The 27,659-nt window shown below is 40.5% G+C and overlaps 1 protein-coding gene across 1 annotated transcript in view; it reads right to left on the bottom strand.

Annotated features, from left to right (window-relative positions):
* Nucleotides 1-3,289: 3,289 nt before the first annotated feature.
* Nucleotides 3,290-27,659, bottom strand: part of NETO1 (neuropilin and tolloid like 1) — a 101,563-nt gene continuing 77,193 nt past the window's right edge. Inside the window, exons 8-10 of the mRNA XM_068993844.1 lie at nucleotides 7,498-7,611; nucleotides 4,323-4,881; nucleotides 3,290-3,350 (exon numbers count right to left, since the gene is read on the bottom strand). Of these exons, the coding sequence (XP_068849945.1) occupies nucleotides 3,290-3,350; nucleotides 4,323-4,881; nucleotides 7,498-7,611 (734 nt within the window). The remainder of the gene's footprint in view (nucleotides 3,351-4,322; nucleotides 4,882-7,497; nucleotides 7,612-27,659) is intronic.

Raw genomic sequence — 27,659 nt, 5'->3', positions numbered from 1 at the left:
TTCCTCAGACTCATCACTACCTTCTCGAATGATCAGGCAATGCCCATACTTAGACATTTTTAGTGTTACCACTGGAGAGGCCGATCTTCATCTGAAATATTTTTGTTCTCCATAGAGCTGTTGTGTGTTAAATATACGTAAGCCATCTATCTTCATCATTGTACCTAATGCAGTTGGATTTGTTTTTTAAGTTCTTGATTTATGGTGTAAATCTCCTTTCATCAGTGAACCAGCAGATTGGAAGCATCCTGCTTCTTTGGGAAGAACTAGGGAGAAAAGTCCAGTGGATATTTCAAGGGACAGTGAAAAGTAAGCGGTTCACATGTATATCATCCTTTTTGAGATTATTCATTCAACGTGTATAGGATCTTATGACAATTTCCAAATAGAGATTTTTAAATAGACTCAATGGGCATGAGTTTAAGCAAACTCCAGGAGATGGTGAAGGACAGGGAGGCCTAGCATGCTGCGGTCCATGGGGTCGCAAAGAAGTCAGACGTGACTTAGCGACTGAACAGCAACAGAGGGAAAAATATAAAATATAGCCAATCACTTAAAAACAGATCTCTGGATGCATTCACTTTGAAATAAAAAGGTCATGAAAATAAGCATGATAATAAAAGAATTAGTCAAATCAAATTAAAAAAGACTAACTTTTAACATAATGTGGATAAAATCTGTAGCAAAACAATAAAAATAATCTTTCTTTATAATGTTCTACACAGCTTTTCTATTCACCAGTTTATCAAATTCATGAAGTGATTATTTCTGTGGACTGATATTTTTTTAAATACAGACTACTCAGAATTGCTATCATAATCAACTTTCTTTTCATAATTTTTTCTTTCCCATTTATTTGTTTCTGTAACACAGAATTCCCAACAGGGATGTATGTGAGTAAATTCATCTACTGAGTTTGTAGAGCTTGCTTGTGTTACCAGGTTGGAATTGTGATAGATTAGACAGCTTTGCCATCTGAACGACAAAATTCTATAGAATTCAGCAGTTTTGGAAATGCTATTAAGCAGATTTATAGCAATCTGGTTTTTATAAATTATTTTCTAAGAATACACATTCAATATTTAAAATTACCCACTCACTAAATCAAACTTTATAGAATGTGTATATAATTCAAAAGCAATTAAATATATTATAATATTATTTTAATTTATATTAAACATCATAATTAGTAAGCTTTCAGGATTTATATATGTGCCTGAGTATAAGGACAACTTAGAATTGTGTAATTTGGGTCATACAGGGCTTGTGATTTTAAAGTATTAAGGAAAAAAAAAAGTTTCTTTTCTAAAAGGGGACCATATTCCATAAAGTTTTCAAAGTCAAATTTGGAAGAAGTACGCCTTAATTCTTAAGGACTTCCTGTAGTCTAAAAGGTGGGAAGAATTGATATAAAGTGTGTACTTACATAAGTCAGTTTTTATCACTCTAATAGAAGAAAGCATTTCTCTTAACTCAAGTTAGGAAATTATTATACATTTTTATATATCTTTATATAAAAAGTTACAAGAGCAAGCATGTGACACAGGAAATGGGAAGAGTAACAGTAGTATTAGAGAATGCATGCTTTTTACAGTGTGTCTAATAAAAAGAACATTTTTCCAACTCAAATATCCAGTACTGACATGCAGGGTATTTTCTTAAACTGCCAATCAATCATATTGCTAAATGCTTAATCAAAAATCATTTCTATTAAAGGGTATGAATGGTAAAATACCTGACTTCAAAACTATTTCTGAAACTTGGAATCTTCCTTTCATTAAAAAAAAAGGAAACGGGAGTATATAGGAAAGACAAAAAAAAAATTGAGATTTTTCTTATTGCAATCTAGTAATTTTACTTAGTACTTTTGGCTGCATTTAATGATATTACAACAACAAATGTTTATAGTCCATAAAACCCCTAGCTGGTGTTTCCATGGTCCATATTTTCACTTTTCACTGTAGCATGTTCAAAATCACTCAGGAACGCACTATTCTCAAGCAGTCTATATAATGAAAACAATGTACATGTAACACAAAGTTCATCCAAAATTGTGGGCTTTTTTTTTTTTTCACATATCACACAATGTACAATTATCTAACAAAGACATAAAGCAACATAGAAACAAAGTGAAACCGACAGGAAAAATAAAGTTGGGATAGTCTCAATCAGGAACTAATTTCTTCTTCAAGTTTCCAGTAAATCTGAAAATGTATTTAAAAACTAAGGAGCACTTGGTGGCCCGCAACCAAATTATGAAATGAACATATCATTGTGCAGCGGGGAGGTCTTGCCGAAGTAATAACAAATGTCTGTAATTCTTAAGTTTGGATAAAGGCAGTGGAATGAATTTAGAAATATGTCCACTTTTCATAATTCACTATAGAATTTCCTTTTCACAGTCCCCATGTTTGTATAAATAGTTCTTCTCTGAAAATAAAACACAGTTAAAACATTTTCTCCCAATGAAATATGCACACAAATCCACCAATTTATCAAGGTAACATAGAGCATAGGAAAGCATTCACCTAATTCAAGAACAGTTGATAGGTTTGAAGAGCTTTGAACAGATTAACTATCAAGTAAATGTAATTGGAGACAAATTAGTCTAATGGAGACATAGACTCTTAAGTGCTAAAAATAAAGCCATTATGTTACCTGATAACAAAAATAGATGTACACATAGACAACTGATATTCATGGAAAGTTTTACATTATCAAGCATTCAAATTTTATATTATAAAATTTGACATAACATGCTGCATTTAATTTGGATGAAGTAAGCTACATATTCATGCAAAAATAAGAGTGTGCAAATTGTATCAGTACCACCAAATAGTGTATGCGTTTTGAGTAGATATTGCCAAATTAATACAATTGTCGCCAGTTTTATATGTTGACTTCAGTTATATTGAGACAGTATTCAATTCTTTAACTATGAGAACCTTGGATTTCTTTTGGTATTCAAGAGTTCACCAATTTTTGTATCTTTACCTTAAAGCATATAAAGTTTAATTTATTAACTTAACATCCTTTTAAATTACATTGTATTATAATGCTTGATGGTAAGAATATTAACATGTAAAGTTACATCTAAGAATCATCCATCCATCAGCATTGAATCCAGTATGTTTCTAATCATGAAATGTTATGAAACACATATCTCTGGAAATAATGAGTAGATAGCACATTCCCTTAAAAAACTGCAAGACGATTGCAACAAAACAAAACAGAATACAACAAAGTGGGAGAAGGAACCGAGGGCACTTGCTTACCTTGAATTTTCTTTTTAGACCCTAGTTGTGTTGTATTCAGATTCATGTTTGCTTAGAGACCCAATGAGGCAGAACCTGGAATGTTATGGCTATTTCATTCAACAAAGTAATATTTTCACAAAAAAACAAATATGCACACAAATATTTACTTAAAAGCATTCCTAAAAATTCATAAAAGTGTGGAAATAGCTTTTTTTTTTCCATCAGCATGCAAAAATAGCTAATCAACTAAAAATAGGTTTCTGAGGTTATATAATGAATTGAGGAAGTATGAACTTTTATAAAACAAACTAAATGCTAGTAAACATGCAAAGCAAAACAAAATTAGATTGGATTTGGGGATTTAAAATCACTTCTTTTTTTCTAAGTTTAAATTTTCTTTCCTCAAGACTTTTATTAATTTGGAGGCTCATAATACAATATAGATAATATTGTCTTCATATCAAAAGGAAAATGTTTTTACTAATTCTTGCCACAATTAAATATAAATGTTTAAGGTTTTAGCATACCACGCTATCAAACACAATTTATAATATAAGTATTATGTGGTATGTGGGAAAAAGTATTTTAATGTTCATACCAAAAATAGAATGCATTATATTGCAAAATATGTTATTTTACATTAAAATTGTTCAGCAAGATGGGTTAACCACCTTGGTAAGGCAATTAATTCCAAATATCATCTCACATCTTAAAATATAGAAATATTGATGAGAGCAAACTTTATCACCACGTGGAAGAAAATTAGCTATATAAATCTGCAATATAAGTTAACATCAGATCTTTTATAGAAATAAATATTATATATGTATAGAAATAAACAAAATCTCTTTGGTCTGTGTAAGCACACCTATATGTACCTAAATGGGATTTAGGAAAAATATAGAGAGCAGGGCAACAAGGAAAAGAAGAGGCAAACTCTGAAATACTACGGTTTGTCATTAACGAAAGAGAGACTGAAATGGGAAGACAAACTAGAACAGGGTATGCTGGAAGCATCTCGGTCTTCAGGTTATACTTGTCATCAAAAAATCTATAGATACTGACCGCTGGACGGCTTTCTCGTGGCGGGACAGCCTGTGACTCGTGGTGGGCACCTCCTCGATCTCGTCGATGTCACAGGCGTCGGCAGCCTCCTGGGAGTAGTTGTGTTTCATGACGAGGATGTTCCTTCTGTTCATGGGCGGGATGAGGGGTTTGACGGGCTGTGGGGGCATCTCGGTCAAGACAGAAGCATCTCTCGTGCTGAGGTTGCTGCGGCTGCCTTTCGCACTGGACAGTTGTGAACCACAGTGATGGTCGTGAATGCATTTGGAAGAGGACCTCCTCAGTTTATGGTAGTTTTCAAAGTCGTCGGCCACATCGGCAAAGTCAGCTGTGGCTCCTGTCCCTCTGAGGGTACACAGCTCATAGTGAGGAGGCTCAAACACCTCCTGGAAAACTGTCTGGTCAAAGTCCGATTTCCTTTGGACATATTTTTTACGAGGCTGTTTGATCTGCACAATGACAGAAATGATAATAAGGATGATCACAATGCAGGAAGTCACGCCAATGACCGTCCCGCTGGTGTTGGTCAGCTGGTCCAGCAGCCCGGCCTTCCTCTTTTCTACAGGTCCAGGGAGCGAAAACAACAAACAAACAAACAAGAAACAACCCACCACGCATTAATACGGCAGTCAAAGCATACATCGAGAACTTCAAGATGAAGTAGGCTGAGCATAAAAATTTTCACTGTCTTAAATGTAAAACGAGTCTTTAAAAGACACAAAGAATTTCACAAGAGCCCTATCTGCTAGCCTCAGAAACAGCCACCACCACCAACCCCGCCATTGCACAGCATCACTCACTTAAATGTAATATATGTTTTGGAGAAGGTCTCATAAAACCTTTAGGATGACATCTGGAAATCAGCTGGTCATGTTAAAAATCGTACCTTCTTCTTCTCATTGGTGTAAGAAAACTCACACATGCCAGCAATGGGAACAGGAACATACCTATATTGTTTTGTATTTATTCTTGATGTGGATAACTGAACTGACAGTTTTCTGATATCAAAAGATTACGATTACACTTTAAGACAGACACTTCTGGAATGCTGGCATGAGGATTTCTGTGAGTCTTTTTCCCAATGAAACAGTTTTGGCAAAAATTTTAAAAGTAACATTTAAAGTTTCTGGAAATTGAGTGGCATACAGCAGAGGTACATACACTCAAGAAAATCTACTAAATTTCTTTAAGAACAGGGATAGCTTGTGGCCTTTGAGCTGTTCCACCCTCAGTTCGTCCTGATGGTTTCTCTCCCTATTGGCCCCAGATTGGAGGTACAGCACCCCCCACCCTACCAGCAAGGGCAAGCCGCCAGCATTTCTCTACTCTCTTTCCACCCCTCAGATCCATCCTGCAGATTCTCCATTCCAGGGAGGAGATGGGGGCCAATGCTGGGCCCTCCTCTGCTCCCTCCAGGCCCCACTGGTAGGATACCTGGACAGCAGGTTGAGCACACTGGGCTCCAATCACATGTGTCCCAGCTCACTCATAGCGCGAACCTATCTGAAGGGGTAAGCTGAGAAGACCAGAGGTCCTCATCCTCAGCCAGGGCCTGGTTCATAAAGCGGGAGTGTTCCTCCCAGAGAAGTGGGCCGCTGTCCCTGCCTCCATCCCACTTCCCCCATCGGCGCACAGAGAGTGGTGGTGCCCATGGAGAGAGGTGGGCCACAAGAACCATGGCCACAAAGCCGCTTTAACTAAGTAAAGCCAATCTCTAACAGTGCTGTATGAGGTTCTTCACAAAACATTTAATTCCCCTTCCATTCCAAAGCGGTTCCTTGGACACAGCACGGATCACTGCTCACATTCTCTAAATAACTGTTGCCAGCTCTGCTTTTCTTGTTGATTCTGTGAGCAATAGGCACTGTGGTAATGCCTCTCTGCTTCAATATTTTAATAGAAGATACTGGACTTTAGGGCTGCCCTGGCGGCATAGTAGTAAAGAATCTGCCTCCCATTGCAGAAGACGCAAGAGATGCAGGTTCGATCCCTGGGTTGGGAAAATCCCTTGTGGAGGAAATGGCAACGTGCTCCAGTATTCTTGCCTGGGAAATGCCAGGGACAGAGGAGCTTGGTGGGCTACAGTCCCTGGGGTTGAAAAAGAGTCAGCCACAACTTAGCATGCACACACACACACTGGACTTTAAGTATGGACAGTTATTAGCCCGTTTTTTTTTTTTTTTTCCTTTGCAAATTGGTGAATATAAGATCTGAACAGAAGAGGGTATGTGGTACTTTGAACTTAACCAAAACCTGCATCATTCATAATCAAGTGAAGAGTTTTGTTATTCAGTTGCTAAGTTGTGTCTGACTCCAAGACTCCATGGACTGCACCATCCCAGACTTCCCTGTCCTTCACCATCTCCCGGAGTTTGCTCAAATTCATGGCTATTGAGTCAGTGATGCCATCCAACCATCTCATCCTCTGTCACCCCCTTCTTCTCCTGCCCTCAGTTTTTCCCAGTATCAGGGTCTTTTCCAGTGAGTCAGCTCCTCACATCAGGTGGTGTACAGGCCAGAGAAGGAGGCTGGATCAAAGGAAGATATTCTCATTGGAAAGGAAACAAAGCATTTCAGTAGGAAAACTGAAGTCGAGGTAAGCAGCTTTAGGTACCTGAGGGCCCTAAGGTTCCTTGGATACAATTTCACCTCTAGAGTATGTGCACAATGTCCCATGAAGACAGACTGGGGTTGATGGAGAGGTGCAGCCACTGATGAGGGAGCTTCTGATAGGAAACCCAACTTGGCTTGAGAAGCTCCAGTGGCCAGTCCATGGTGCTGCAGCTCCAGAAGGGAGATTAGCCAATAAGCATCTCTGTCCATGGAAGTCTCCAGGCAAGAATACTGGAGAGGGCAGCCATTTCCTTCTCCAGGGGATCTTCCCTTCCCAGGGATCGAACCTGGGTCTCCCGCATTGAAGGCAGATTCTTTATCATCTGTGCCACCAGGGAAGCCCATTCAAGTGTAAAAGGCAGTTCATTGCGTGTTAAGGAATGCAAAAACAACAAGAATAAAAGCCAAGAAAAAGGCCAAAAATCAATTCTAAAACATACAGGAAGTTGGTAAAGCCAATATACAATCTATATTTAAGATCGTCTGATGCATAAAAACATTGGATAAGCTTCTTCCCACACTACAGATAGAGAGTTTGCCAAGTCCAGGGACTCATGATTACCTTTACAATGATTTTCATCCCAAGGGTACACACAGTTCTGGAGTCCATTGCATACCAACGTATTGTTAATACACATGTTACTGTGGCAGAAGAAAGTATTGCCTTCACAGGGAGCTAAAAGAGAAGAAAAAAATGAAGGAAACAGTTTTAACTGATGCTCAGTTGTAAATCACTCACATCACAAACCTAGAAACAAAAAAGATTAGTATGATAATTCGCGGTCAGGTTGAGATAAATGATAAGCCCAACATTCCATTCGCAGAAGTGTTGCCATAGCAGTAATTATTTCTTGTGCTACTAACAGAGCTGGCATTCTTCTAGATGTGTTCAGCTTATAAAACTGGCACAGGAGGTTTTCCATCATAAAAATGAAGCACTTTATCAATGCGAGTTCTTTTTTTTTTAACTTTGTGCATTCATTTAGTGAAACTTCACTGATGACCACATGCATAACATTAGGCTTTACACTGAAATTCTGTATGTATAAATTTAACTGTCCTGTTCAAAAAATTTTTAGTTTAATGGAACTATTGAAATACTTTGGAAAGTGTATGCTTACAAAATACTAATGAAGAAACTATATACTAAACCAAACCCTATGATATTATTTAAGCATACGAAAGAAGCAAAGAATATCATGGAAATTCAGAACAAGGGAAAATTAATCTTGAACAACATAAGAAAAATACATATCATTCTTATTGACATTTAGCATGTAATATGGTAATGAAATTAGCCTCAGTTCAGTTCAGTTCAGTCGCTCAGTCGTGTCCGATTCTTTGCGACCCCATGAATCGCAGCACGCCAGGTCTCCCTGTCCATCACCATCTCCAGGAGTTCACTCAGATTCAGGTTCATCGAGTCAGTGATGCCATCCAGCCAACTCATCCTCTGTCGTCCCCTTCTCCTCCTGCCCCCAATCCCTCCCAGCATCAGAGTCTTTTCCAATGAGTCAACTCTTCGCATGAGGTGGCCAAAGTACTGGAGTTTCAGTTTTAGCATCAGTCCTTCCAAAGAAACCTCAGGGCTGATCTCCTTGCAGTCCAAGGGACTCTCAAGAGTCTTCTCCCTACTTGGCCTATATTTCACACAGTCTACTAACTTTAGGTACGATGGCCAATGATCTCTATATTATAATTCATGTTGGATAAGGTAAGAACTCTAAGAATTATGTAACTTGGTTATAAAAATACAAGAACTAGTGATGCGTCTAATTAAATTCTAATGTTAGATATGACTTCAATATTACAAAAAATACATTTTTCATTATAGAATAATTGGTTATTTATAACAAGTCTCTAGAGTAATACTACACTATGAACTACAGACAGGGCTTTAAAGTAATTTTTGTTTTTGCCTTTTTAATCATCCACATCTCATAAAATATAATTTTAGTGTTTATTTTTGTCAATAATAGTTCCATAACCATTTTCAGGACAGGTATCCCCAGAAAAACCCATTAGATACCAAGCACAAAATTTACAGTGGTTCATCAGTAAAGTTTTTATCAGTGATCAGTATTATCTAAACAGTGCAGTCATGTTATAATTTTCACCTTCAAAACCACATATTGTGGGGTGTTTTTTCTTTAAGGAAAGTTATCTTCTTTAAATGTATGTTCTATATTAATTACAATTGTTAGGAAAATGCTTTACATAAGGTAAGTTAAAATATTTTAATGTTCCCAGAGGAATACTTTCTTTAAATGATCAAGTCTTGAAAATCAAAAGCAACATAACTTGAACCAGGCATTCCTCTGACTCTCCAAGCCCTTCTCCCTGCTGTCCCCCTCATCCCAGACCCCAGGAGAGTTTCTTCTTCCTTCTGCTTGGTTTGCCTCTAAATCCCTTGTTAAATAATAAAAAAGATGTAATTGTCATTTCGAAGAATGGTATTAAAGAGTAGAAAAGACACAGATGCAGTAGTCATTTTGAAAAGTATCAGGCTTAACATTTTATTTGACTTCTGCTTTCAACATGGTGTAAAGCTTTTATAATGCAAAATGTAATGATGTAATCTATTACTGCAAAAGTCTGCTTTTCAGTATGGAACTAACTTTGAATTTCTGTAGTCAACCATTTTGCAGAACCAATATGGTCTGTTTAGCAGATAATGAATGTTGTCAAAATGTGTACACAGAACAAAAAAGGAGTTTTCTGCAAATAGATTAGAACAGCTGCAAAATGGAAAAAACACTTACTACCTGATAAACTGCAGTGGTTTTGAAAGTACAACTAATCCATCAAGTAAAGAATACCTTTAAAAGATCATAAATATGCTTTGAAAGAGGAGGAAAAATTATTAGAATTACTATTAAATAGGATGGGTTTGCTTTTAAAACTTTAAATCTATAGGTAAAATGGCATCACATTCTGTACCAGTGAGGTAGAACAGTAGCTTAGTAAAGGCACCAAAGATTTGGATTCCAAATTCTCCAAAAGTGATTTTGTTTCTGTTTCTGCTACTTAATAAGTCTCAAAAATGTCTTACAAAACACCAATGTGTCAGTGAGTTATCATTAAATATTGGTGGTTTGACTGGGAACGGAACAGGGCATCCAGGACTGTCAATAAATCATATTCCTGACACATTACATGAAGTAATTATGCAAATATGCCAGTTAATTGAAACCATCCTCACTTGCAAAAAGATTACTATTCCACTCCTGTTTCATTTTTCCTTCCTCACCTTCGCTAACATTTATAGAACTGCCAGGCAAACAACAAACACAAACAAATAAGCACACTGTGCAGTGGCTAAGAAACAAATTATCATAGCTTCTACTCCTTGAACAAAACTAAAGTTTGTCTCATAGACACCAAAAACAAAATAGGATCGGATTCTGAACTGTCTTTATATTGTACATCTGAACATTTCTCTCATCTAAAATGTGAATCCACAGGAGTTCATTAAAGATTCTAATTTTTACCTTCTGCTAAAAAAAACTAAATGGCAGCTTCCTGCCTCCCAAATCAAGGTATGTTCTCACTGTTCCTTCAAGGATGTCTGAGGACATACACACATTCGGCCCATAAGCGCTTCCCATTGCTCCCCACACGCTCCTGAGACCTTTGGTTCATTGGCCACACTGTTCCCTCCCTTTCTCTATGTCCTAGAAAAACTCCATCTCTACTCTGCTATCCAAATCCTATCAGAATGAAATTATCTATAGAGTCTTGAAATATCATTCCAATCTATCAGGAAGTTATCTTTGCCTTAAATCCTATTCTACTTTTAATTTTTAAAAGAGTTTAACACTTAGTATAAGTTTTTCATCTTTCCCCATGAGTTCTTTAAGGCTATGAACATGCTTTTTTTTTTTTTAACAAAAAAAAGTATTTTTAATTTCTTAGTGGGTTAATATTTCTAGGGTTGTAGTAAAGAGTCAACAGATATTTTAATTAATTTAATATCAGCTAAACTTTTGAAAGTTTAGCTGGCCAATTTTGCTCTGAATATCCCAGAGAGAGATGATTCTTGCAAGTGTGTTTATTGGTGGAGAATTAACCCTCCAGGTCAACTCTTCAAATGCAATAGAAATTGTGATATTCTTAGCAACTAAATCTCATTCATTCATTTGGTTCTCTGACTACTGCTGAAAAAGCACATATTCTATCAATTTTTAGAAGACTTATTCTACTTGGAAATTCAATACACATTGTCAAAAGCGATTGTCTCTTAAAAAACCAACCCCCTTATTTCCTAAAATTATCTTGAAGAAATCAAGGTTTACTTATGTTAGGCAGTTAGAATAGGAAAAGGGGGTCCAAAATGGTGGTGGCTAAAATACAAAGGAGGGAAAAGCCCGCGACAATAGAACGAAGGAAGGGCCATGGACCCGAGTGAGGACCTCGAGTGAAACAAACAGCCCTCCTGGCTAGCCCAGTTTACACACAGCAGGCTCAGGGGGAGGAGAAAAAATATTAAAAAAGAGGAGCCAAAATTGAGCCAGGGGCTTCTCCTCGTATCTTTTGGGTCGGCCCACCCTCAAGGCCTGAGGATGTATTTTCCGTTGCTTTCTAAATAAAACTGAGCTGTAACACTGATCCATCCATTGCTTCAAATTTTTGCTGCAGCGAAACAGAACCAAGGAAATTACACACTCCCCCGACACATAAGAAAGTGGCAGCTAATAAAATAACCCTCAAAATTCAAAGTATTTCACACAGGTAGTGTCTACGGTCAGAAATTTACTTAATTCCAAGGATCAAGCCAATGAAAACTGTGAGCACAGGTCAGGTATTTAGCAGATTTTCTGTCAGGTTATGAAGAGGATTCCTTGGCACGTTTTTCCCCACTACTTTCTCCTCCTTCAGCTCCTCTCTCCACCTATGCCACTGCTTACAAAGTATTGGGCAGGTCATCATCTTTCCATTTCTGAAAGTTGTGCCTGAAATCATTTAGCTAAGATTGGGACTCAAACCCTCGTGGCAGGGACTCTGTGCTATGCTTAGTCACTTAGTCATGTCTGACTGGGACTTCAGACTGGCCAAAAATCCATGGTGCCTGGCTTCAGGACCTAATGAAGCTCAGGCCCTTGATGGCTTATTGAAAAAAACTCAGTGAGAGACACAGTGATAGGTAAGATGTGGATTTGTTTGGATTCAGAGAGAAGCACATTCAGAGTGTGGGCCATCACAGAGGGGAGCGGCTGTGGAATGTGATGTGGTTAGTTTTTGTGGGCGGGGTGATTTCATATGCTAATGAGTGGGAGGATCATTCCAACAATTGGGGAACCACCCACTCCTCAGTCTTTTGACAGTGCCTTGTAACTGTGCTGGCGCCTCTGGGCGTGTCATTTAGCTTGCAGATTGAGGATCTAGGTTTAGTTGAATTTGACTAGTCATCTTGGACCCTGATTTTAATCAGTTTATGTTATGCCCTTGGGCTTTGTCATTTTTTCAAAAGTTGGGCCCTGCCCCCTTCCCTCCTGTGTCATGCTCTTTACCTGAGCCCCTTCTGGGCTCACAATGTTGCCTTTCCTGTCCCTTTCTGCAGGGACAACCAGAAAATAGCTGGCCCTTGGGAGAGAAATACCATATAATATCCCATCTTTCTAGATATTCAGACCTTCGTCTTCCATGCTTCTTACAACATGTGCATCAACAGCATTTCTCAGTGAACCCACTAGGGCGGATGACAGGCACACAATGCCTGCTAAAAGTCCATCTATTGGTGGTATCTCTTCAAGGGCAACTGGGCTTATAGGGATAACGTTTGCCATTTGGGGAGTTAGCCCTGCAGGTTGTTTGGACCCAATTCCTTACCACAATTCTCCTAAAGTTACATAGGAGACACACCCCTGGATCAAATCTCCACTCTACTTTTATGGAACATCTAGTTTGTTGCCTCTTATCAGTTTGTTCTTAAGCCACTTCCTAACTCCTACAACCAGGACTCTGCCCCCTTGTAGGCAACACTGCTCCATTCAGCCTATTATTAAAATACTCTTAAGGCCCCTAACAGGACCAGATAACCCACTCCTTTGTCATTATTTCTGTTAGTACCTAAAGTGGATCTATGGCAATAAAATGTTTACCATTGGAAACACCCTAAACTGCTCTTATGGAGGACTAGGGGAAGAAATCAGTGACTTACATTTCCTCAGAGCAATAAGAGGATAAGGCTTATTATGGCTGTTTTACCAGGTTCCCAGTCTCGGCACAGGCTTGGATTGCTTTACATCATGGTATCTATTCCCATCCACAGTGGACAAACCAGCATAGAGTTAAGATTACAACCCCTTAATCCTTCCCAGCACTGGTCATACTAGAAACCTTCGAGATGCCCAACTCTAGCCTGGGGATCCCAGGAGGTCAACCTGCCTCGACCTGCCTAGGGATCTGACCCCTGGGAGGTTGACATGCCTCAGCCTGCTTGGGGATGCACCAGCCTGGGGCCCCAGAAGATCAACATGCCTCAACCTGCCCAGGGAATCAATTCTCTGGAGGCTGACATGGCTCAACCTGCTTGGGGATCTGCACCTTGACTCAGGATGCCCGGCTCTCAGGCTGCAGCAATACTGGGTAGGATAAGTGCCGGGAGCCAGCGTGAGGAATCCCGCCCGTGGCAATGGTCATGAGGAAGGAAGCCAGACAAAATGCAAAGGTGTAATCTAGCTTCAGGGGTTCCCCTGAGTTTTCCTGAACATCTACCCCCAAAAAACCAGAGTCTGCCTGCACACCACCACTAGTCTCTGGCAAAAAGTTAATTCAGGGCTTCAGTCTCCTGCATCAGCTCAAACCCCTTGATGGCTCTCTAACTTGCCTAACAGGTTTCCCCGGACTTTTTACAATTTGTGAATTGCATACAGCCCCCCAACCGCGAGAGGCACAAAGCTTAAAGCATCTTAAAGATACAGAGCCTTTTCTAAAGAGCTAAAAATCATATTGGTGACAGGTTTTCACTGTTGACTCAATGACTGCTGCCAGGCCTCCATATTCTTTATCTTTTAGGCACCTGAAAGATATTAATCAATGTAATTGGGGTATAGAAATAGGAATATAATAGTTTTGATATTAGCAACACTAGACTTTTGAGTTAATTACTTTTCTTTGTTATATATCACTGCACTCCTCTTGTGTCCTTGCTATGTAAGAATGTAACTTTATTTAGTGCTTTCTGAGAGTGGCACCAGACTTTGGGAAGAAAAACATAAGAAATTCTTCTGGTTGACAATTCCTTATCAGAAAAGGGCCGTAAAATGTTAGTTGGCCCTCTGGCCAGAAGATGATGTAAATCACCTAAGACTTGTGTATACAACTAGGTATACAGAAAGAAAGCCTGGTTTTGATAAGAGTCAGGGCTGCTGATGCTGCATAATTTTGTATTACCCATTGATCTCTATGTACAATCAAAAAGGTATAAAAGGCCTAAAAGACAACAGAGGCCGTGCCAGTCGCTGGACTGGTTTCCCCCGTGTATTCTCTTTACTCTAATTTCTGGCTGAGTTCCCATCTGGGGCGTGGAGGCTCACCATGTCTACTTACTTGCCCTGGCTTCTAAGATCCGTAAGAGAAGGAGCCCAAGGCGGGGCACACTCCGATATTCAAACGGACGCTGGTGGCCTAACGTAGATGGTGCAAACTTCTTGTCTCGAAGTTTTATTGGCTTTCCACGTAAACCAAGTTATTCAGCCTCTTTTCTCCACTTAATTTTCCTACTACATTATTTCTTCCTAATCTAATCTTATATTTCTAATTAAATATATAAATAAGTTTTTCCTTGCCTACGCTGTTCACCCTTCAAATTACCCTGGATCCACCGGGGCTGGACCCTGGCAGATAAGCTTCAGAAAGACTCACCGCTAAGGAAGTCCACCTACAGAAATAGAAGAAGGCCTATTAGTTGGGACTGTGCCTGGTATCAGCAATAACTGAGGAGTCCAAAGAGAACCCCATTGCTTTTCTGGAAAGTCTAAAAGAGGCCCTCCAAAAGTTTATCCATCTGGACTTAGACCCTTACAAGGGACAGGTGATTTTAAAGGACACATTCCTGTCCCAGCTCCAGTAGCAGGACCCTGCTGCCTCTTCAGATGAGATGGTCCAGATAGCCACCAATACTTTTTATAACAGAGAACAGGAGAGAGAGGCCAAGCCCCAGAAGAGAGAGAGAAGGAAAGAGACAAGGCATGCCTAGATGCTGGCCACCCTCCAGGGAAGCCCTATGGCAAACCCCGAGTCCTTGAAGGACAAGGCACAGGGCAAACGCCTAATCTGTAGACAGGTGAGACATTGGGCCAAAGAGTGTCAAAACCATGACAAGTCTCATAAAACGGCTTGCTACAAATGCCATTAATTGGGACACTGGGTAGCACTCTGGCCTCAGGACTTAAGACTCTCAAGGTCAAATGCCAAACCTTCCCTCATGATGGTTCAAGAGGACTGAAGCAGCCCGTTCCAGCCAGCCCGCCTGTCACAGATAATCAGCAACAGGGCTGGAACCAAAAGTGCAACTGGATGTGGCAGGTAGATCCAAGAATTTCTTGGTTGACACAGGGGCTACCTACTCTGTCCTGACCTCCATCTTCACAGCCTTCTCAGTGCAAACCTGTACCATTTTGAGTGCTACAGGAAAAAAACAATTACAAAAAAGATTTACCTGAGCACTTCTTTGTTGCTGGGATGGACAACTATTTTCCCATCAGTTTCTTGGTCCCTGAGTGTCTTACTCCCTTATTGGGAAAAGATATTTCCTTGCCTTTGAAATCTTGCAGCGATTGCAGTCCTGATAGAAGATACTGTAAAATTCTCTTCTGGGGGCAAACTAACTATTTTTACCAGCCACCAAGTGAAACAACTCCTGAATGGCAGAGGCCATTTATGGATGTCTGATCAAAGGAGCCTCAGATATCAAGTACAGCTGATGGAAAATCCAGGTCTCACTATATCTACTTGTGAGGTTTTTTACCCAGCCACCATCCTGCCTACCCCTGAGGGCTCTCTCCCCTTTCACTGTTGCCTAGAAACCTTGGGTCACTGTATGAGGGAATGTCCGAAGATCCTCTGACCAATCATGAGGAAATCTGGTACACTGATGGAAGCAGCTTTGTCTTAGATGGAAAAAGAAGAGCCGGGTATGCAGTAGTCTCTAATTTTGAGACCACAGAGGCTAAACCTTTGCACCAGGTACTTCAGCCCAATTAGCTGAGCTCATGGCCCTGACTTGAGCTTTAGAGCTGGGAAAAGGAGAAAGAGTAGCCGTTTATACTGACTCCACGTATGCCTTTCTGGTGCTACATGCACATGAAGCTATTTGGAAAGAAAGAGGCCACTTGACCACCCAATTGTCCCTAATCAAATATGGTGATCAAATCCTCAGGCTCTTAGAGGCAGTCCATCGGCCCACTGAGGTTTCAGTCTCCCACTGTAAAGGACACCAAAAAGGGAGCATGGAAGTGGCACGAGGGAACCAAGCAGCTGATCAGGCAGCTAGGAGAGCAGTATTACAGAACAAATTTACCAGAAACTCCATCATGTACTGAAGGTGAGACTCTTAAAGCTAAGAGTGAGGGCCTTCAAGAGGATCATGTGGGGTGGTTCCAAAAGGAGGGACTCCTTTTTCTGCCTGGGAACCTCCAATAGAAGTTGGCTAACTCCTTACATGCCACCACTCATTTAGGGGAGAAGGCACTCCAAAGATTACCACAAAGGTCCTTCAGAGGAACAGGCCTCCAAACAACTATAAGGCAAGTGGTTTCTTCTTGTCCCACTTGCCAATTAAACAACCCCTGAGGAGCTCAAAAACCCCAGCTAGCCCAGCCCATCCAATGATGTGAGGCCTACCTAGGAGAGGACTGGCTGATGGACTTCACCCAGATGCCAGTTTCTTAAGGGTATAAATACCTATTAGTCATGATAGATACATTCACAGGATGGATTGAAGGCTTTCCCACCTGGACTGAGAAGCCTGAGGAGGTGGTAAAAAGAAAAAAAATGCTCCATGAAATCATTACAAGATTTGGTCTGCCTGGGTCATTACAAAGTGACAATGGGACATCATTTAGTTCTAAGATCACCCAAGGGGTCTGTAAAGCATTGGTACTGCTACTGCTGCTAAGTCGCTTCAGTCGTGTCCAACTCTGTGCGACCCCATAGACAGCAGCCCACCAGGCTCCCTCGTCCCTAGGGTTCTCCAGGCAAGAGCACTGGAATGGGTTGCCATTTCCTTCTCCAATGCATGAAAGTGAAAAGTGAAAGTGAAGTTGCTCAGTCGTGTCCGACCCTCAGCGACCCCATGGACTGCAGCCTTCCAGGCTCCTCCGTCCATAGGATTTTCCAGGCAAGAGTACTGGAGTGGGGTGCCATTGCTTTCTCCACTCTAAAGCATTGGGCATTACTTATTATTTCCCTTTTGCCTGGAAGCCTCAGTATTCAGGAAAAGTAGAAAGAGCCAACCAGTTCTTAAAATAAGGGATAAAAAAGATAACTGGGGAGACCTCCCTGGGATGGAAGGAGGCTTTACTGATAGCTTTCCTCCACACCTGGACTGCCCCTAAGGAACAGGTTGATCTTAGTCCTTATGAGATGCTACATGGGAGACCTTTTTTTATGCCAATGACTTCTTCTTAGAACCAGAGGCTCAGATCCTCTGGTCTTATACCATGGCTGTTGGACAATTCCAACAATTTATATTCTTGTGGGGTGTCAACCAGCACCCTAAAGATTCTAAAGAGCCACCATTATATGCTCCAGGGACTCAAGTCCTAATTAAAATCTGGAAAGATGGGTCCCCAAAGGCTCCACTCCAGCCCACATGGAAGGGCCCCTACCCTATAATACTTTCTACCCTCACAGCAGTCAAGGTTCCAGGACACAACTCCTGGATTCACTACTCATGAGTCAAGCCATGGAGAAAAACGGAAGAGAGCTCTCAGTTTACCTGTGAGCCACTGGGAGATCTCAGATACCTATTCAGAACAAGTGAGTGCCATTCTAATGAACACCCCCAAAATTAAGCTTCTGGGGGTAAGATTTCTCAGGACAGCTCTAAAGAGCCAACACAGCTTGGCAGGGGTTGTACTCCATAATAGACAGGAGACAGATCTCCTGATCCCTGAAGAAGGAGGGACTTGAGCCATCTTGAATGAGATGTGTTGTTTCTGGGTAAATACCTCCAGCTAAGTTAAAGAAAGTCTCACAGTCCTCAAGAAAAACATTCTAGATCCTACAGGACCTCAGAGAACAAGCTGGAGAGTTCTTGGGGGTGGCCACAGTCTCTTTTTTTGGGATCCTTCTCCTGGCGTGGAGGGAATTTGGAGTGGGTTAATGCCCCTACTAATCCTCGTTGTCACCATATTGATGCTGCTTATGATCGCTCCATATTTATCAATCGGCTAACCCAGTTTGTCTCTGTCCAGGCCAAAAGGCTACAACGCGCAGCACCAGTTTAACAAGGACATATAAAACTACAGCTGACCACAGAAAATCTCACTCACCCTTAGATGGACACCACTATAAGGACTCTGAGGATTGAGACTAGCAAGAGGGAGAGGTCCAATGATGTTTGCCATCCAGTTCAGCAGGAAGTAGCCAGAGAGTCCTTGATGCACCTATTCCCAAAGAATTGGGCCTCCTATCTCTTGAGGGGGGAATGTTAAGTAGTTAGAATAGGAAAAAGGAGTACAAAATGGAACACAAATTAGGGAAAAGCCCGCAAAAATAGAACAAAGGAAGGCCTGAGGTCCAGAGTGAGGACCTCAGGTAGAACAAACAGCCCTCTTGGCTAGCCCAGTTTATACAGGTCAGGCTCAGAGGGAGGAGAAAAAGAGGAGCCAAAATTGAGCAGGGGCTTTTCTTCGCATCTTTTGGGTCGGCCTGCCCTCATGGCCCGAGGATGTATTTTCCTTTGCTTTCTAAATAAAACTGAGCTGTAACACCAATTCACCTGTTGCTTCAAATTTTTGCTGCAGCGAGACAGAATCGAGGAGATCACGCACTCCCTCGACACATAATAATGCAGCTAATAAAGTAACCCTCAAAATTCAAAGTATTTCACAAAGGCAGTTCCTATGATCAGAAATATACTTATTTCTGGGACTAGGTCTTCTGTTGCTTTCAGAATAGCAAACATAGCCTCATATTGGTGTTAAAACCCAAGTACATAGAAGAAAGAATTTGCATTGCATTTGGTGTCTGAATTATTTAAAAGCATATTTAGACATAATGAGTGTAGTGATTGTGCTTCATCAGAAGGGTTTATCAACATCACCATTTTATCATCCAATCTAACCCTAAGTATTTCTTTTGAGAAAAACCAGAAACTGAATATACTGAAATATTCCATGAGCCAAAAGATGCCTTATGTGTAAGCACAGCAGTGCTCTGGATTTAATCATTGATAGAATAATATTTCTAGATATAGAAAGTGGATATTTTAACCCTGAGTCTTTCCAAACTGTTTTCTCTTCTCTCCTGCATGGACAGATAAAGACGTTTGTGTAAAGCACCCTTTGCGGACCAGGTTAATTGTCCATGAACTTGAAGCTTAGAGAGTGCTTCTTCGGGCACTTGGTCCTGGGATTGTAGAGTACTAAACACTACAGAGGAGAAGGCAATGGCACCCCACTCCAGTACTCTTGCCTGGAAAATCCCATGGATGGAGGAGCCTGGTAGGCTGCAGTCCATGGGGTCACCACGAGTTGGACACGACTGAGCAACTTCACTTTCCCTTTTCCCTTTCATGCATTGGAGAAGGAAATGGCAACCCACTCCGGTGTTCTTGCCTAGAGAATCCCAGGGACGGGGCAGCCTGGTGGGCTGCCGTCTATGGGGTCGCACAGAGTCGGACACGACTGAAGCGACTTAGCAGCAGCAGCAAACACTACAGAGGGTAGGGCAGCAACTCAGACTTAAGGAGTGATAATCCCTAAGGAGAGATCACTTTTTTCAACAATACTCACTCAGTTACCACATCTACAGAACAGGGAGGCAGGTTGTTGTTGTTTAGTCGCTAAATTCTGTCTGACTCTTTTGCGATCTCATGGACTGTAGCCTGCCAGGCTCCTCTGTCCATGAGATTTCCCAGGCAAGAATACTGGAGTGGGGTGCCATTTCCTTCTCCAGGGGATCTTCTTGATCCAGGGGTCAAACAGCAGTCTCCTGCATTGGCAGGAGGATTTTCTACCACTGAGCCACCAAGGAAGCCCCATATATTCTGTTACCTGCAGACAACATGCTCCGTCTTGACGTTCAAGGCAAATGAAGCTATGTGACTGACTTACGGCCAGCTGCATGCTAGCTGCTGCTAGCTGCTGGTGGTGGCTGCATGTGAGACCCTGGTTTGGCTGGTTTTAGGATCCACCACAGCCCCATATGCCAAGATGACCTCCTAGCGTTACCCTGCTGAAAAAGTTTATGTTTAACCGTGTTTAATCCAACCAACTATCTCCAATTTTATTTGTATACCTCTTAAGAGACAACACACACACACACACACACAAACTCAAAAACAAAAGTTTGGCAAGTGTTGCTCCAATGTTCAAAAATCATTATAGTGGTAGGATTATTAATTCTTAAGGTGTTATGGAGTAGCAGGGAAACTACTGAGGTATAAAGTTGGGTGGAAAATAAGGATACAAACTGTTTTAAATTATAGTCTCACATGCAAATATATATATATGAAAACCTTTACTGGAAATATTAAGCTAAAATGCTAGCAATGACTACCTCTAGGATATTTATAAATTATATTTGGATTTTGCTGGGAAACTTTTTCATATATACATATACACACAAATAATTACTTTTATGATTGGGAAAATCTGATGATTTTTCATGAAAAAAAGTCAAATGTTAATCCAAACAAGTCTATTTTATCTTTCAAATTTTAAGAAGTAAAAGAGTAGCTTTCAAATATCATTAATATTTTATTATATTCAAAGATAATGAACTACATATTTCACTGAATTCATTTCTTTCTTTTGGAAATTATTTTTTGATATTTTAAAATCCTCTCATGTTCCCATTCTTACCATTAGGTGGCAAGCATTCACCATTTTTGGGTGAAATAGTGATTCAATCCTTCCAGATGCTTATATTATGAATGCATCTGAGACAAATAACCTTTACATCTATATACATGGCTGATTGTTAAGGAATAAAAACTTGATCAGGAGACAACAAAATGAATTTTTTGGCATATTTGAATTAGGTAAAAGAGGACAAGAGGAAGAAGGGTAGTCAAACACCCCAAATTAAACTTATTTAAAAATATGATAATCACAAAACATATATTTTATAGTGTTAATCATAGATCTATCATCATTTTTCAGTATCATGTCACATGCTTTGAGTACTGTTCCAATTCTGTACTTAGGTGCATGCTAAGTCGCTTCAGTTGTTTCCAATTCTTTGAGACCCCATGGACTGTAGCCCACCAGACTCCTCTGTCCATGAGATTCTCCAGGCAAGAACACTGGAGTGGGTTGCCATTTGCTTCTCCAGGGCATCTTCCCAGATGCAGGGACTGAGCCCACATCTTTTATGCCCCCTGCATTGGCAGGCAGATTTTTTACCACTAGCACAACCTGAAGATATTTAATTCATAACTGCTGGTTAATGCACCAACACTAAAGTTCAATCTATTCAGGTTATTTCTTTCTTCACCCACTACATTTCTTTTCAAGCTCAGAAATCCACTAAATATGACTCAGAAAATATTAAAACAAAATGGAAATAAAAACTGTCAGATATCTCTCTGAAACATTGATATTTCAAATACCTGTGCTTTCTGGTTAATAAAACTATCATTTGGTAGATCAGTTCAAAATCAAAATTACATTGTATTTCATCAAGAAAATTTGGAAATATAAGTGATGCTTGATCCTATTTTTCTTTAAAAATTATTTTTATCATCTGGGGCTTCCCCGGTGGCTCAGTGGTAAAGAATCCACCTGCCAGTGCAGGAGGCATGGGTTCAGTCCCTGATCCAGGAAGATCCCACATGCAAGGAGCAATTAAACCCACACGCCACAATTATCGAGCCTGTGCTGTTAGGCCTGAGCTTGCAGAAAGAGAAGTCACCGCAATGAGAAGCGTGCAGACCAATGGGTTTTTTTTTTTGGTGGGGTGGATTTCCTCTAGTGGGAATACCTCTTCCCCTTTTTCCTGGTGGGAAAAACTGAAGTCGCCTCCCCCCACCAAAAAAAATTTCCTATTCAGTGTGCCCTTTGCTACAACCTCCACGTTTCATTTCAGTGTCTCTGAGCTAAGTCATGAAATGCCGCTGGTAATGTAAATAACTATGAGAATGCAAATTGTGTCCTTAGAGGATGCAGAGAACCCACTCCAGTATTCTTGCCAGGAGAACCTCATGGACAGAGGATCCTAGAGGGTCTTTTGGGTCACAAAGAGTTGGACACGACTTGCGACTGAACAACCAGCCACAACTAGAGAAAAGCCACAGAGGTAACAAAGATCCCGCCATAGCCAAAAATAAATAAATAACTTAAAAAAAAAAAAACTATCTCAAAAAAATCATTTTATCATCTAAAAACTGATTGGGGTTTACAGTCCCCCATTTTTGGATTATAGGAAACAGGCTCTATTCAACCTCCAGGACCTTCCCTGAGTTCCCAGGAGCAGGTTTAAACAGATGCTAATTAGGGAAGAGAGGAACAGTCAGAAGAAACAATGGGGCAACCTAGGGGCAGAGCCCAGGTTCCCCCTCCGGGGATATACTTAACAGTATCTCTGAGCTGTTTCCCAGATACTAAAACCCCCACCAGGTGGGAGAAGTTAACAGCAGGATGCCCCGATGCCTACCAGCATGTCTACTCCAGACTGATTGGAACTGAAGGTGGATGATGCTGATATTCACTTAACTCCTCACCGGCCCATTAGAACAATGTTCATGAGCTGATCACACCCTTTTTGAATCAAACTCATTTCCCCCTCCAGGTCAGGACACATTTGGAAGGCATTAGCCTGCTGCGGCCCCCTTGCCTGGCAAAGCAGTAAAACTGCTCACCTACTTCACCCAAAGCTCTCTGTCTCCAAGACTTAAATGAGTATCTGGGTTTGGGCGTGTGTTAGTCACTCAGTCGTGTCTGACTCTTTGCGATCCCATGAACTATAGCCCACCAGGCTCCTCGGATGAACTGGATTAATCTCTTTGCAGTCCAAGGAACTCTCAAGAGTCTTCTCCAACACCACAGTTCAAAAGCATCAATTCTTCGGTGCTCAGCCTTCTTCACAGTCCAACTCTCACATCCATACATGACTACTGGAAAAACCATAGCTTTGACTAGACAGACCTTTGTTGGCAAAGTAATGTCTCTGGTTTTGAATATGCTGTCTAGGTAGGTTATAGTTTTTCTTCCAAGGAGCAAGTGTCTTTTAATTTCATGGCTGCAGTCACCATCTCCAGTGATTTTGGAACCCAAAACAATGAAGTCTGTTTCCATTGTTTTCCCATCTATTTGCCATGAAGTGATGGGACCAGATGCCATGATCTTTGTTTTGTGAATGTTGAGTTTTAAGCCAACTTGTTCACTCTCCTCTTTCATGTTCATCAAGAGGCTCTTTAGTTCTTCACTTTCTGCCATAAGGGTGGAGTCATCTGCATATCTGAGGTTATTGATATTTCTCCTGGCAATCTTGATTCCAGTTTGTGCTTCATCCAGCCTGGCATTTCTCATGATGTACTCTGCATATAAGTTAAATAAGCAGGGTGAAAATATACAGCCTTGATGTACTCCTTTCCCAATTTGGAACCAGTCTGTTGTTCCATGTCCAGTTCTAACTGTTGCTTCCTGACCGGCAAACAAATTTCTCAGGAGGCAGGTCAGGTGGCCTGGTATTCCCATCTCTTTCAGAATTTTCCACAGTTCATTGTGATCCACACAGTCAAAGGATTTGGCATAATCAATAAAGCAGATGTAGATGTTTTTCTGGAACTCTCTTGCTTTTCTGATGATCCAGCGGATATTGGGAATTTGATTTCTGGTTCCTCTTCCTTTTCTAAATCCAGCTTGAACATCTGGAAGTTCATGGTTCACATACTGTTGAAGCCTGGCTTGGAGAATTTTCAGCATTACTTGGCTAGCATGTGAGATGAGTGCAATTGTGTGGTAGTTTGGGCATTCTTTGGCAATACCTTTCTTTGGGATTGGAATGAAAACTGACCTTCTCCAGTCCTGTGGCCACTGCTGAGTTTTCCAGATTTGCTGGCATATTGAGTGCAGCATGTTCACAGCATCATTTTTTAGGATTTGAAATATCTCAACTCGAATTCTATCACCTCCACTAGCCACAGCATGAAAAAGCACAAAGGTTGACACTGAAAGATGAACTCCCCAGTTCAGTAGATGCCCAATATGATACTGGAGATCAGTGGAGAAATAACTCCAGAAAGAATGAAGAGATGGAGCCAAAGCAAAACAACACCCAGTTATGGATGTGATGTGTGATAGAAGTAAAGTCTGATGCTATAAAGAGCAATATTGCATAGGAACCTAGAATGTTATGTCCATGAATCAGGGCAAATTGGAGGTGGTCAAACAGGAGATGGCAAGAATGGACAATGACATTTCAGAAATCAGTGAACTAAAACGGACTGGAATGGGTGCATTTAACTCAGATGACCATTATATCTACTACTGTGGGCAAGAATCCCTTAGAAGAAATGGTGTAGCCATCATAGTAAACAAAAGTCCAAAATGTAGTACTTGGATGCAATCTCAAAAATGACAGTATGATCTCTGTTCGTTTCCAAAGCTAACCATTTGATATCACAGTAATCTAAGTCTATGCCCCGACCAGTAATGCTGAAGAAGCTGAAGTTGAATGGTTTTATGAAAACCTACAAGACCTTCTAGAACTAACACCTCAAAAGATTACCTTCTCATCATAGGGGACTGGAATGCAAAAGTAGGAAGTCAAGAGCTCCCTGGAGTAACAGGCAAATTTGGCCTTGGAATACAGAATGAAGCAGGGCAAAGGCTAACAGAGTATTGCCAAGAGAACACACTGGTCAGAGCAAACACCCTCTTCCAACAACACAAGAGAAGACTCTACACATGGACATCACCAGATGGTCAATACCGAAATCAGACTGATTATATTCTTTGCAGCCAAAGATGGAGAACCTCTATACAGTCAACAAAAACAAGACCAGAGCTGACTGTGGCTCAGATCATGAACTCCTGATTTCCAAATTCAGACTTAAATTGAAGAAAGTAAGGAAAACCACTAGACCATTCAGGTATGATGTAAATCAAATCCCTTATGATGATACAGTGGAAGTGAGAAATAGATTTAAGGGCCTAGATCTGACAGAGTGCCTGAAGAACTATGGACAGAGGTTCATGACACTGTACAGAAGGCAGTGATCAAGACCATTCCCAAGAAAAGAAATGCAAAAAGGCAAAGTGTTGTCTGACAAGACCTTACAAACAGCTGAGTAAAGAAGAGAAGCTAAAGGCAAAGGAGAAAAGGAAAGATATACCCCTTTGAATGCAGAGTTTCAAAGACTAGCAAGGAGGATAAGAAAGCCTTCCTCAGGGTTCAATGCAAAGAAATGGAGGAAAACAATAGAATGCAAAAGACTAGAGATCTCTTCAAGAAAATTAGAGATACCAAGGGAACATTTCTTGCAAAGATGGGCACAATAAAGGACAGAAATGTTTTGGACCTAACAGAAGCAGAAGATATTAAGAAGAGGGGGCAAGAATATACAGAACTATACAAAAATGATCTTCATGACCCAGATAATCACGACGGTGTGATCACTCACCTAGAGCCAGACATTCTGGAATGTGAAGTCAAGTGGGCCTTAGGAAGCATCACTCCCTTTTAAAACACTCCAAAACCTTCCCAGTAAAGTGAGATAAAATCCCAAACTCCTTAGCACCGACTGTGTGTTTTGGGGTTTCTTCCAGCACACGGATGTGTGCTTAGTCTCTAAACTGTCTCTGACTCTTTGGTACCCCATGGATGGTAGCCCGCCAGGCTCCTCTGTCCATAGGATTTCTAGGCAAGAATACTGGAGTGGGTTGACACTTGCTCCTCTAGGGGATCTTCCCAACTGATGGACTGAACTTGTGTCTCCTGCATTGCCGGCAGATTCTTTCCTACTGAGCCACCTGGGAAACTCCTTTTCCTTACCCCAGGTCTTACCCAGCTTCTTCCTAAGCTCCAGGGTTGCCCGAACCACCCAGGGCACTCATGTCCACATCATTCACCAGCACGTTACCTCATATTGTGTTTTTCCACAATTCTTAACAGGGTTTATCTTTTAAAATTAACTCACTCCACATCATTAGCTTCCTTTTATAAGAATGAGAAGCAAGGGACTTGTTCTCCTCACTGCCTTATCACTGGGGCTCAGAACAACAGGTTCTATATTGTAGGTCCTTAAATACTTGCTAACTAGATATCAGAGCAAAACTCCTTTAAGTAGTAAAATGGATATGAAGTTCCGTCTTCTCATTAAATTCTACCAATGCTTTTAATTTCTAAGGAATAGCTAAATTTTTCTTATGCATTTGATGGAAGAAAATGTCTAAAACATCAGAGATCCCAATTATGAGTAAGCATCTGAGTCAGCATTCAGGACTCAAAAACTATACTAAAAAATGTGTAACTTGCTGCTAAGTATGATTTTTAATGGTGAGATCAGAATTATAGAAAAAGAACAGGAATGCAAGCATATATACATATACATATATATATATATATAGCCATTAGAATTGCCCCCTAAAACAAACATTTTGTTTTGCCCAAAATGAATGGAATAATTTCCCTGCCACCATACTTTAAACATGAAATGTATCTTGGGCTATGCCATTAGAGGAAATGCCATTTTACTTGAAAAATACAGACTAGATTTGAGGCCAGAAATAGATTTGTGCATCTTCTCTCCATCTCTTTTATCATCTTCATATTTTTTTTGAAAAATCAATATCTGCTTCCAAAACTCTATGTTCCAATGTGACTTAGTTATCAGTCAAGATATCCAGTATTTTTATTAAGCTATAGCTTAATCTTTTCTTTTCTAATACAAGAAGTTCTATCCACAATCTAATACCACTCACATTTATTAGATCCCCAAATGTTTCCTCTAAAATTGCATATGCTATTACAAAAAGAGAAGCATCTTCATGAGAATATTATAATGCATGGATAGAGACCACTTCCTTCCTCACAGAGGGCACTGACCACTTCATGATTTATCCATTCCATTTGATGCCAAGAAATCATTACATAGTTTTATACTGCGATTATGTCTGTATTGGGTCAAGTACCTGATGATTTATGCATTGTGTGCAATTAGATATCACTCTAGTTACAATAACTAGGATATTATATTTCTCTGGGGTCTGCACTCGGATTATTATTAGGACTTGGGCGTAGGGACCAGGGCTTGTTTTCATAGGTGATGAACACATGTCTACAACAAAAGACATTAATGCATATTTGTTTTCATTATTGAACATACCAACTCCCCAAAGGAGGACTTTCAGTATTGTTGTTTAGTCACTCAGTCACAACCAACTCTTTGCCAATCTTTGGACGGTAGCCTGCCAGGCTCCCCTGTCCATGGGATTTCCCAGGCAAGAATTGGAGAAGGTTGCCATTTCCTTCTCCAGGAGATCTTCCTGACTCAGGGATAGAACCCAAGTCTCCTGTGTCTCCTACACTGGCAAGCAGGTTTTTACCACT

Source organism: Capricornis sumatraensis, chromosome 21 (assembly GCF_032405125.1).
Source record: "Capricornis sumatraensis isolate serow.1 chromosome 21, serow.2, whole genome shotgun sequence".
Classification (NCBI taxonomy): Eukaryota; Metazoa; Chordata; class Mammalia; order Artiodactyla; family Bovidae; genus Capricornis; species Capricornis sumatraensis.
The sequence above is the reverse complement of the archived record's forward strand: the minus strand, read 5'-3'. Positions and strand labels throughout refer to the sequence as shown.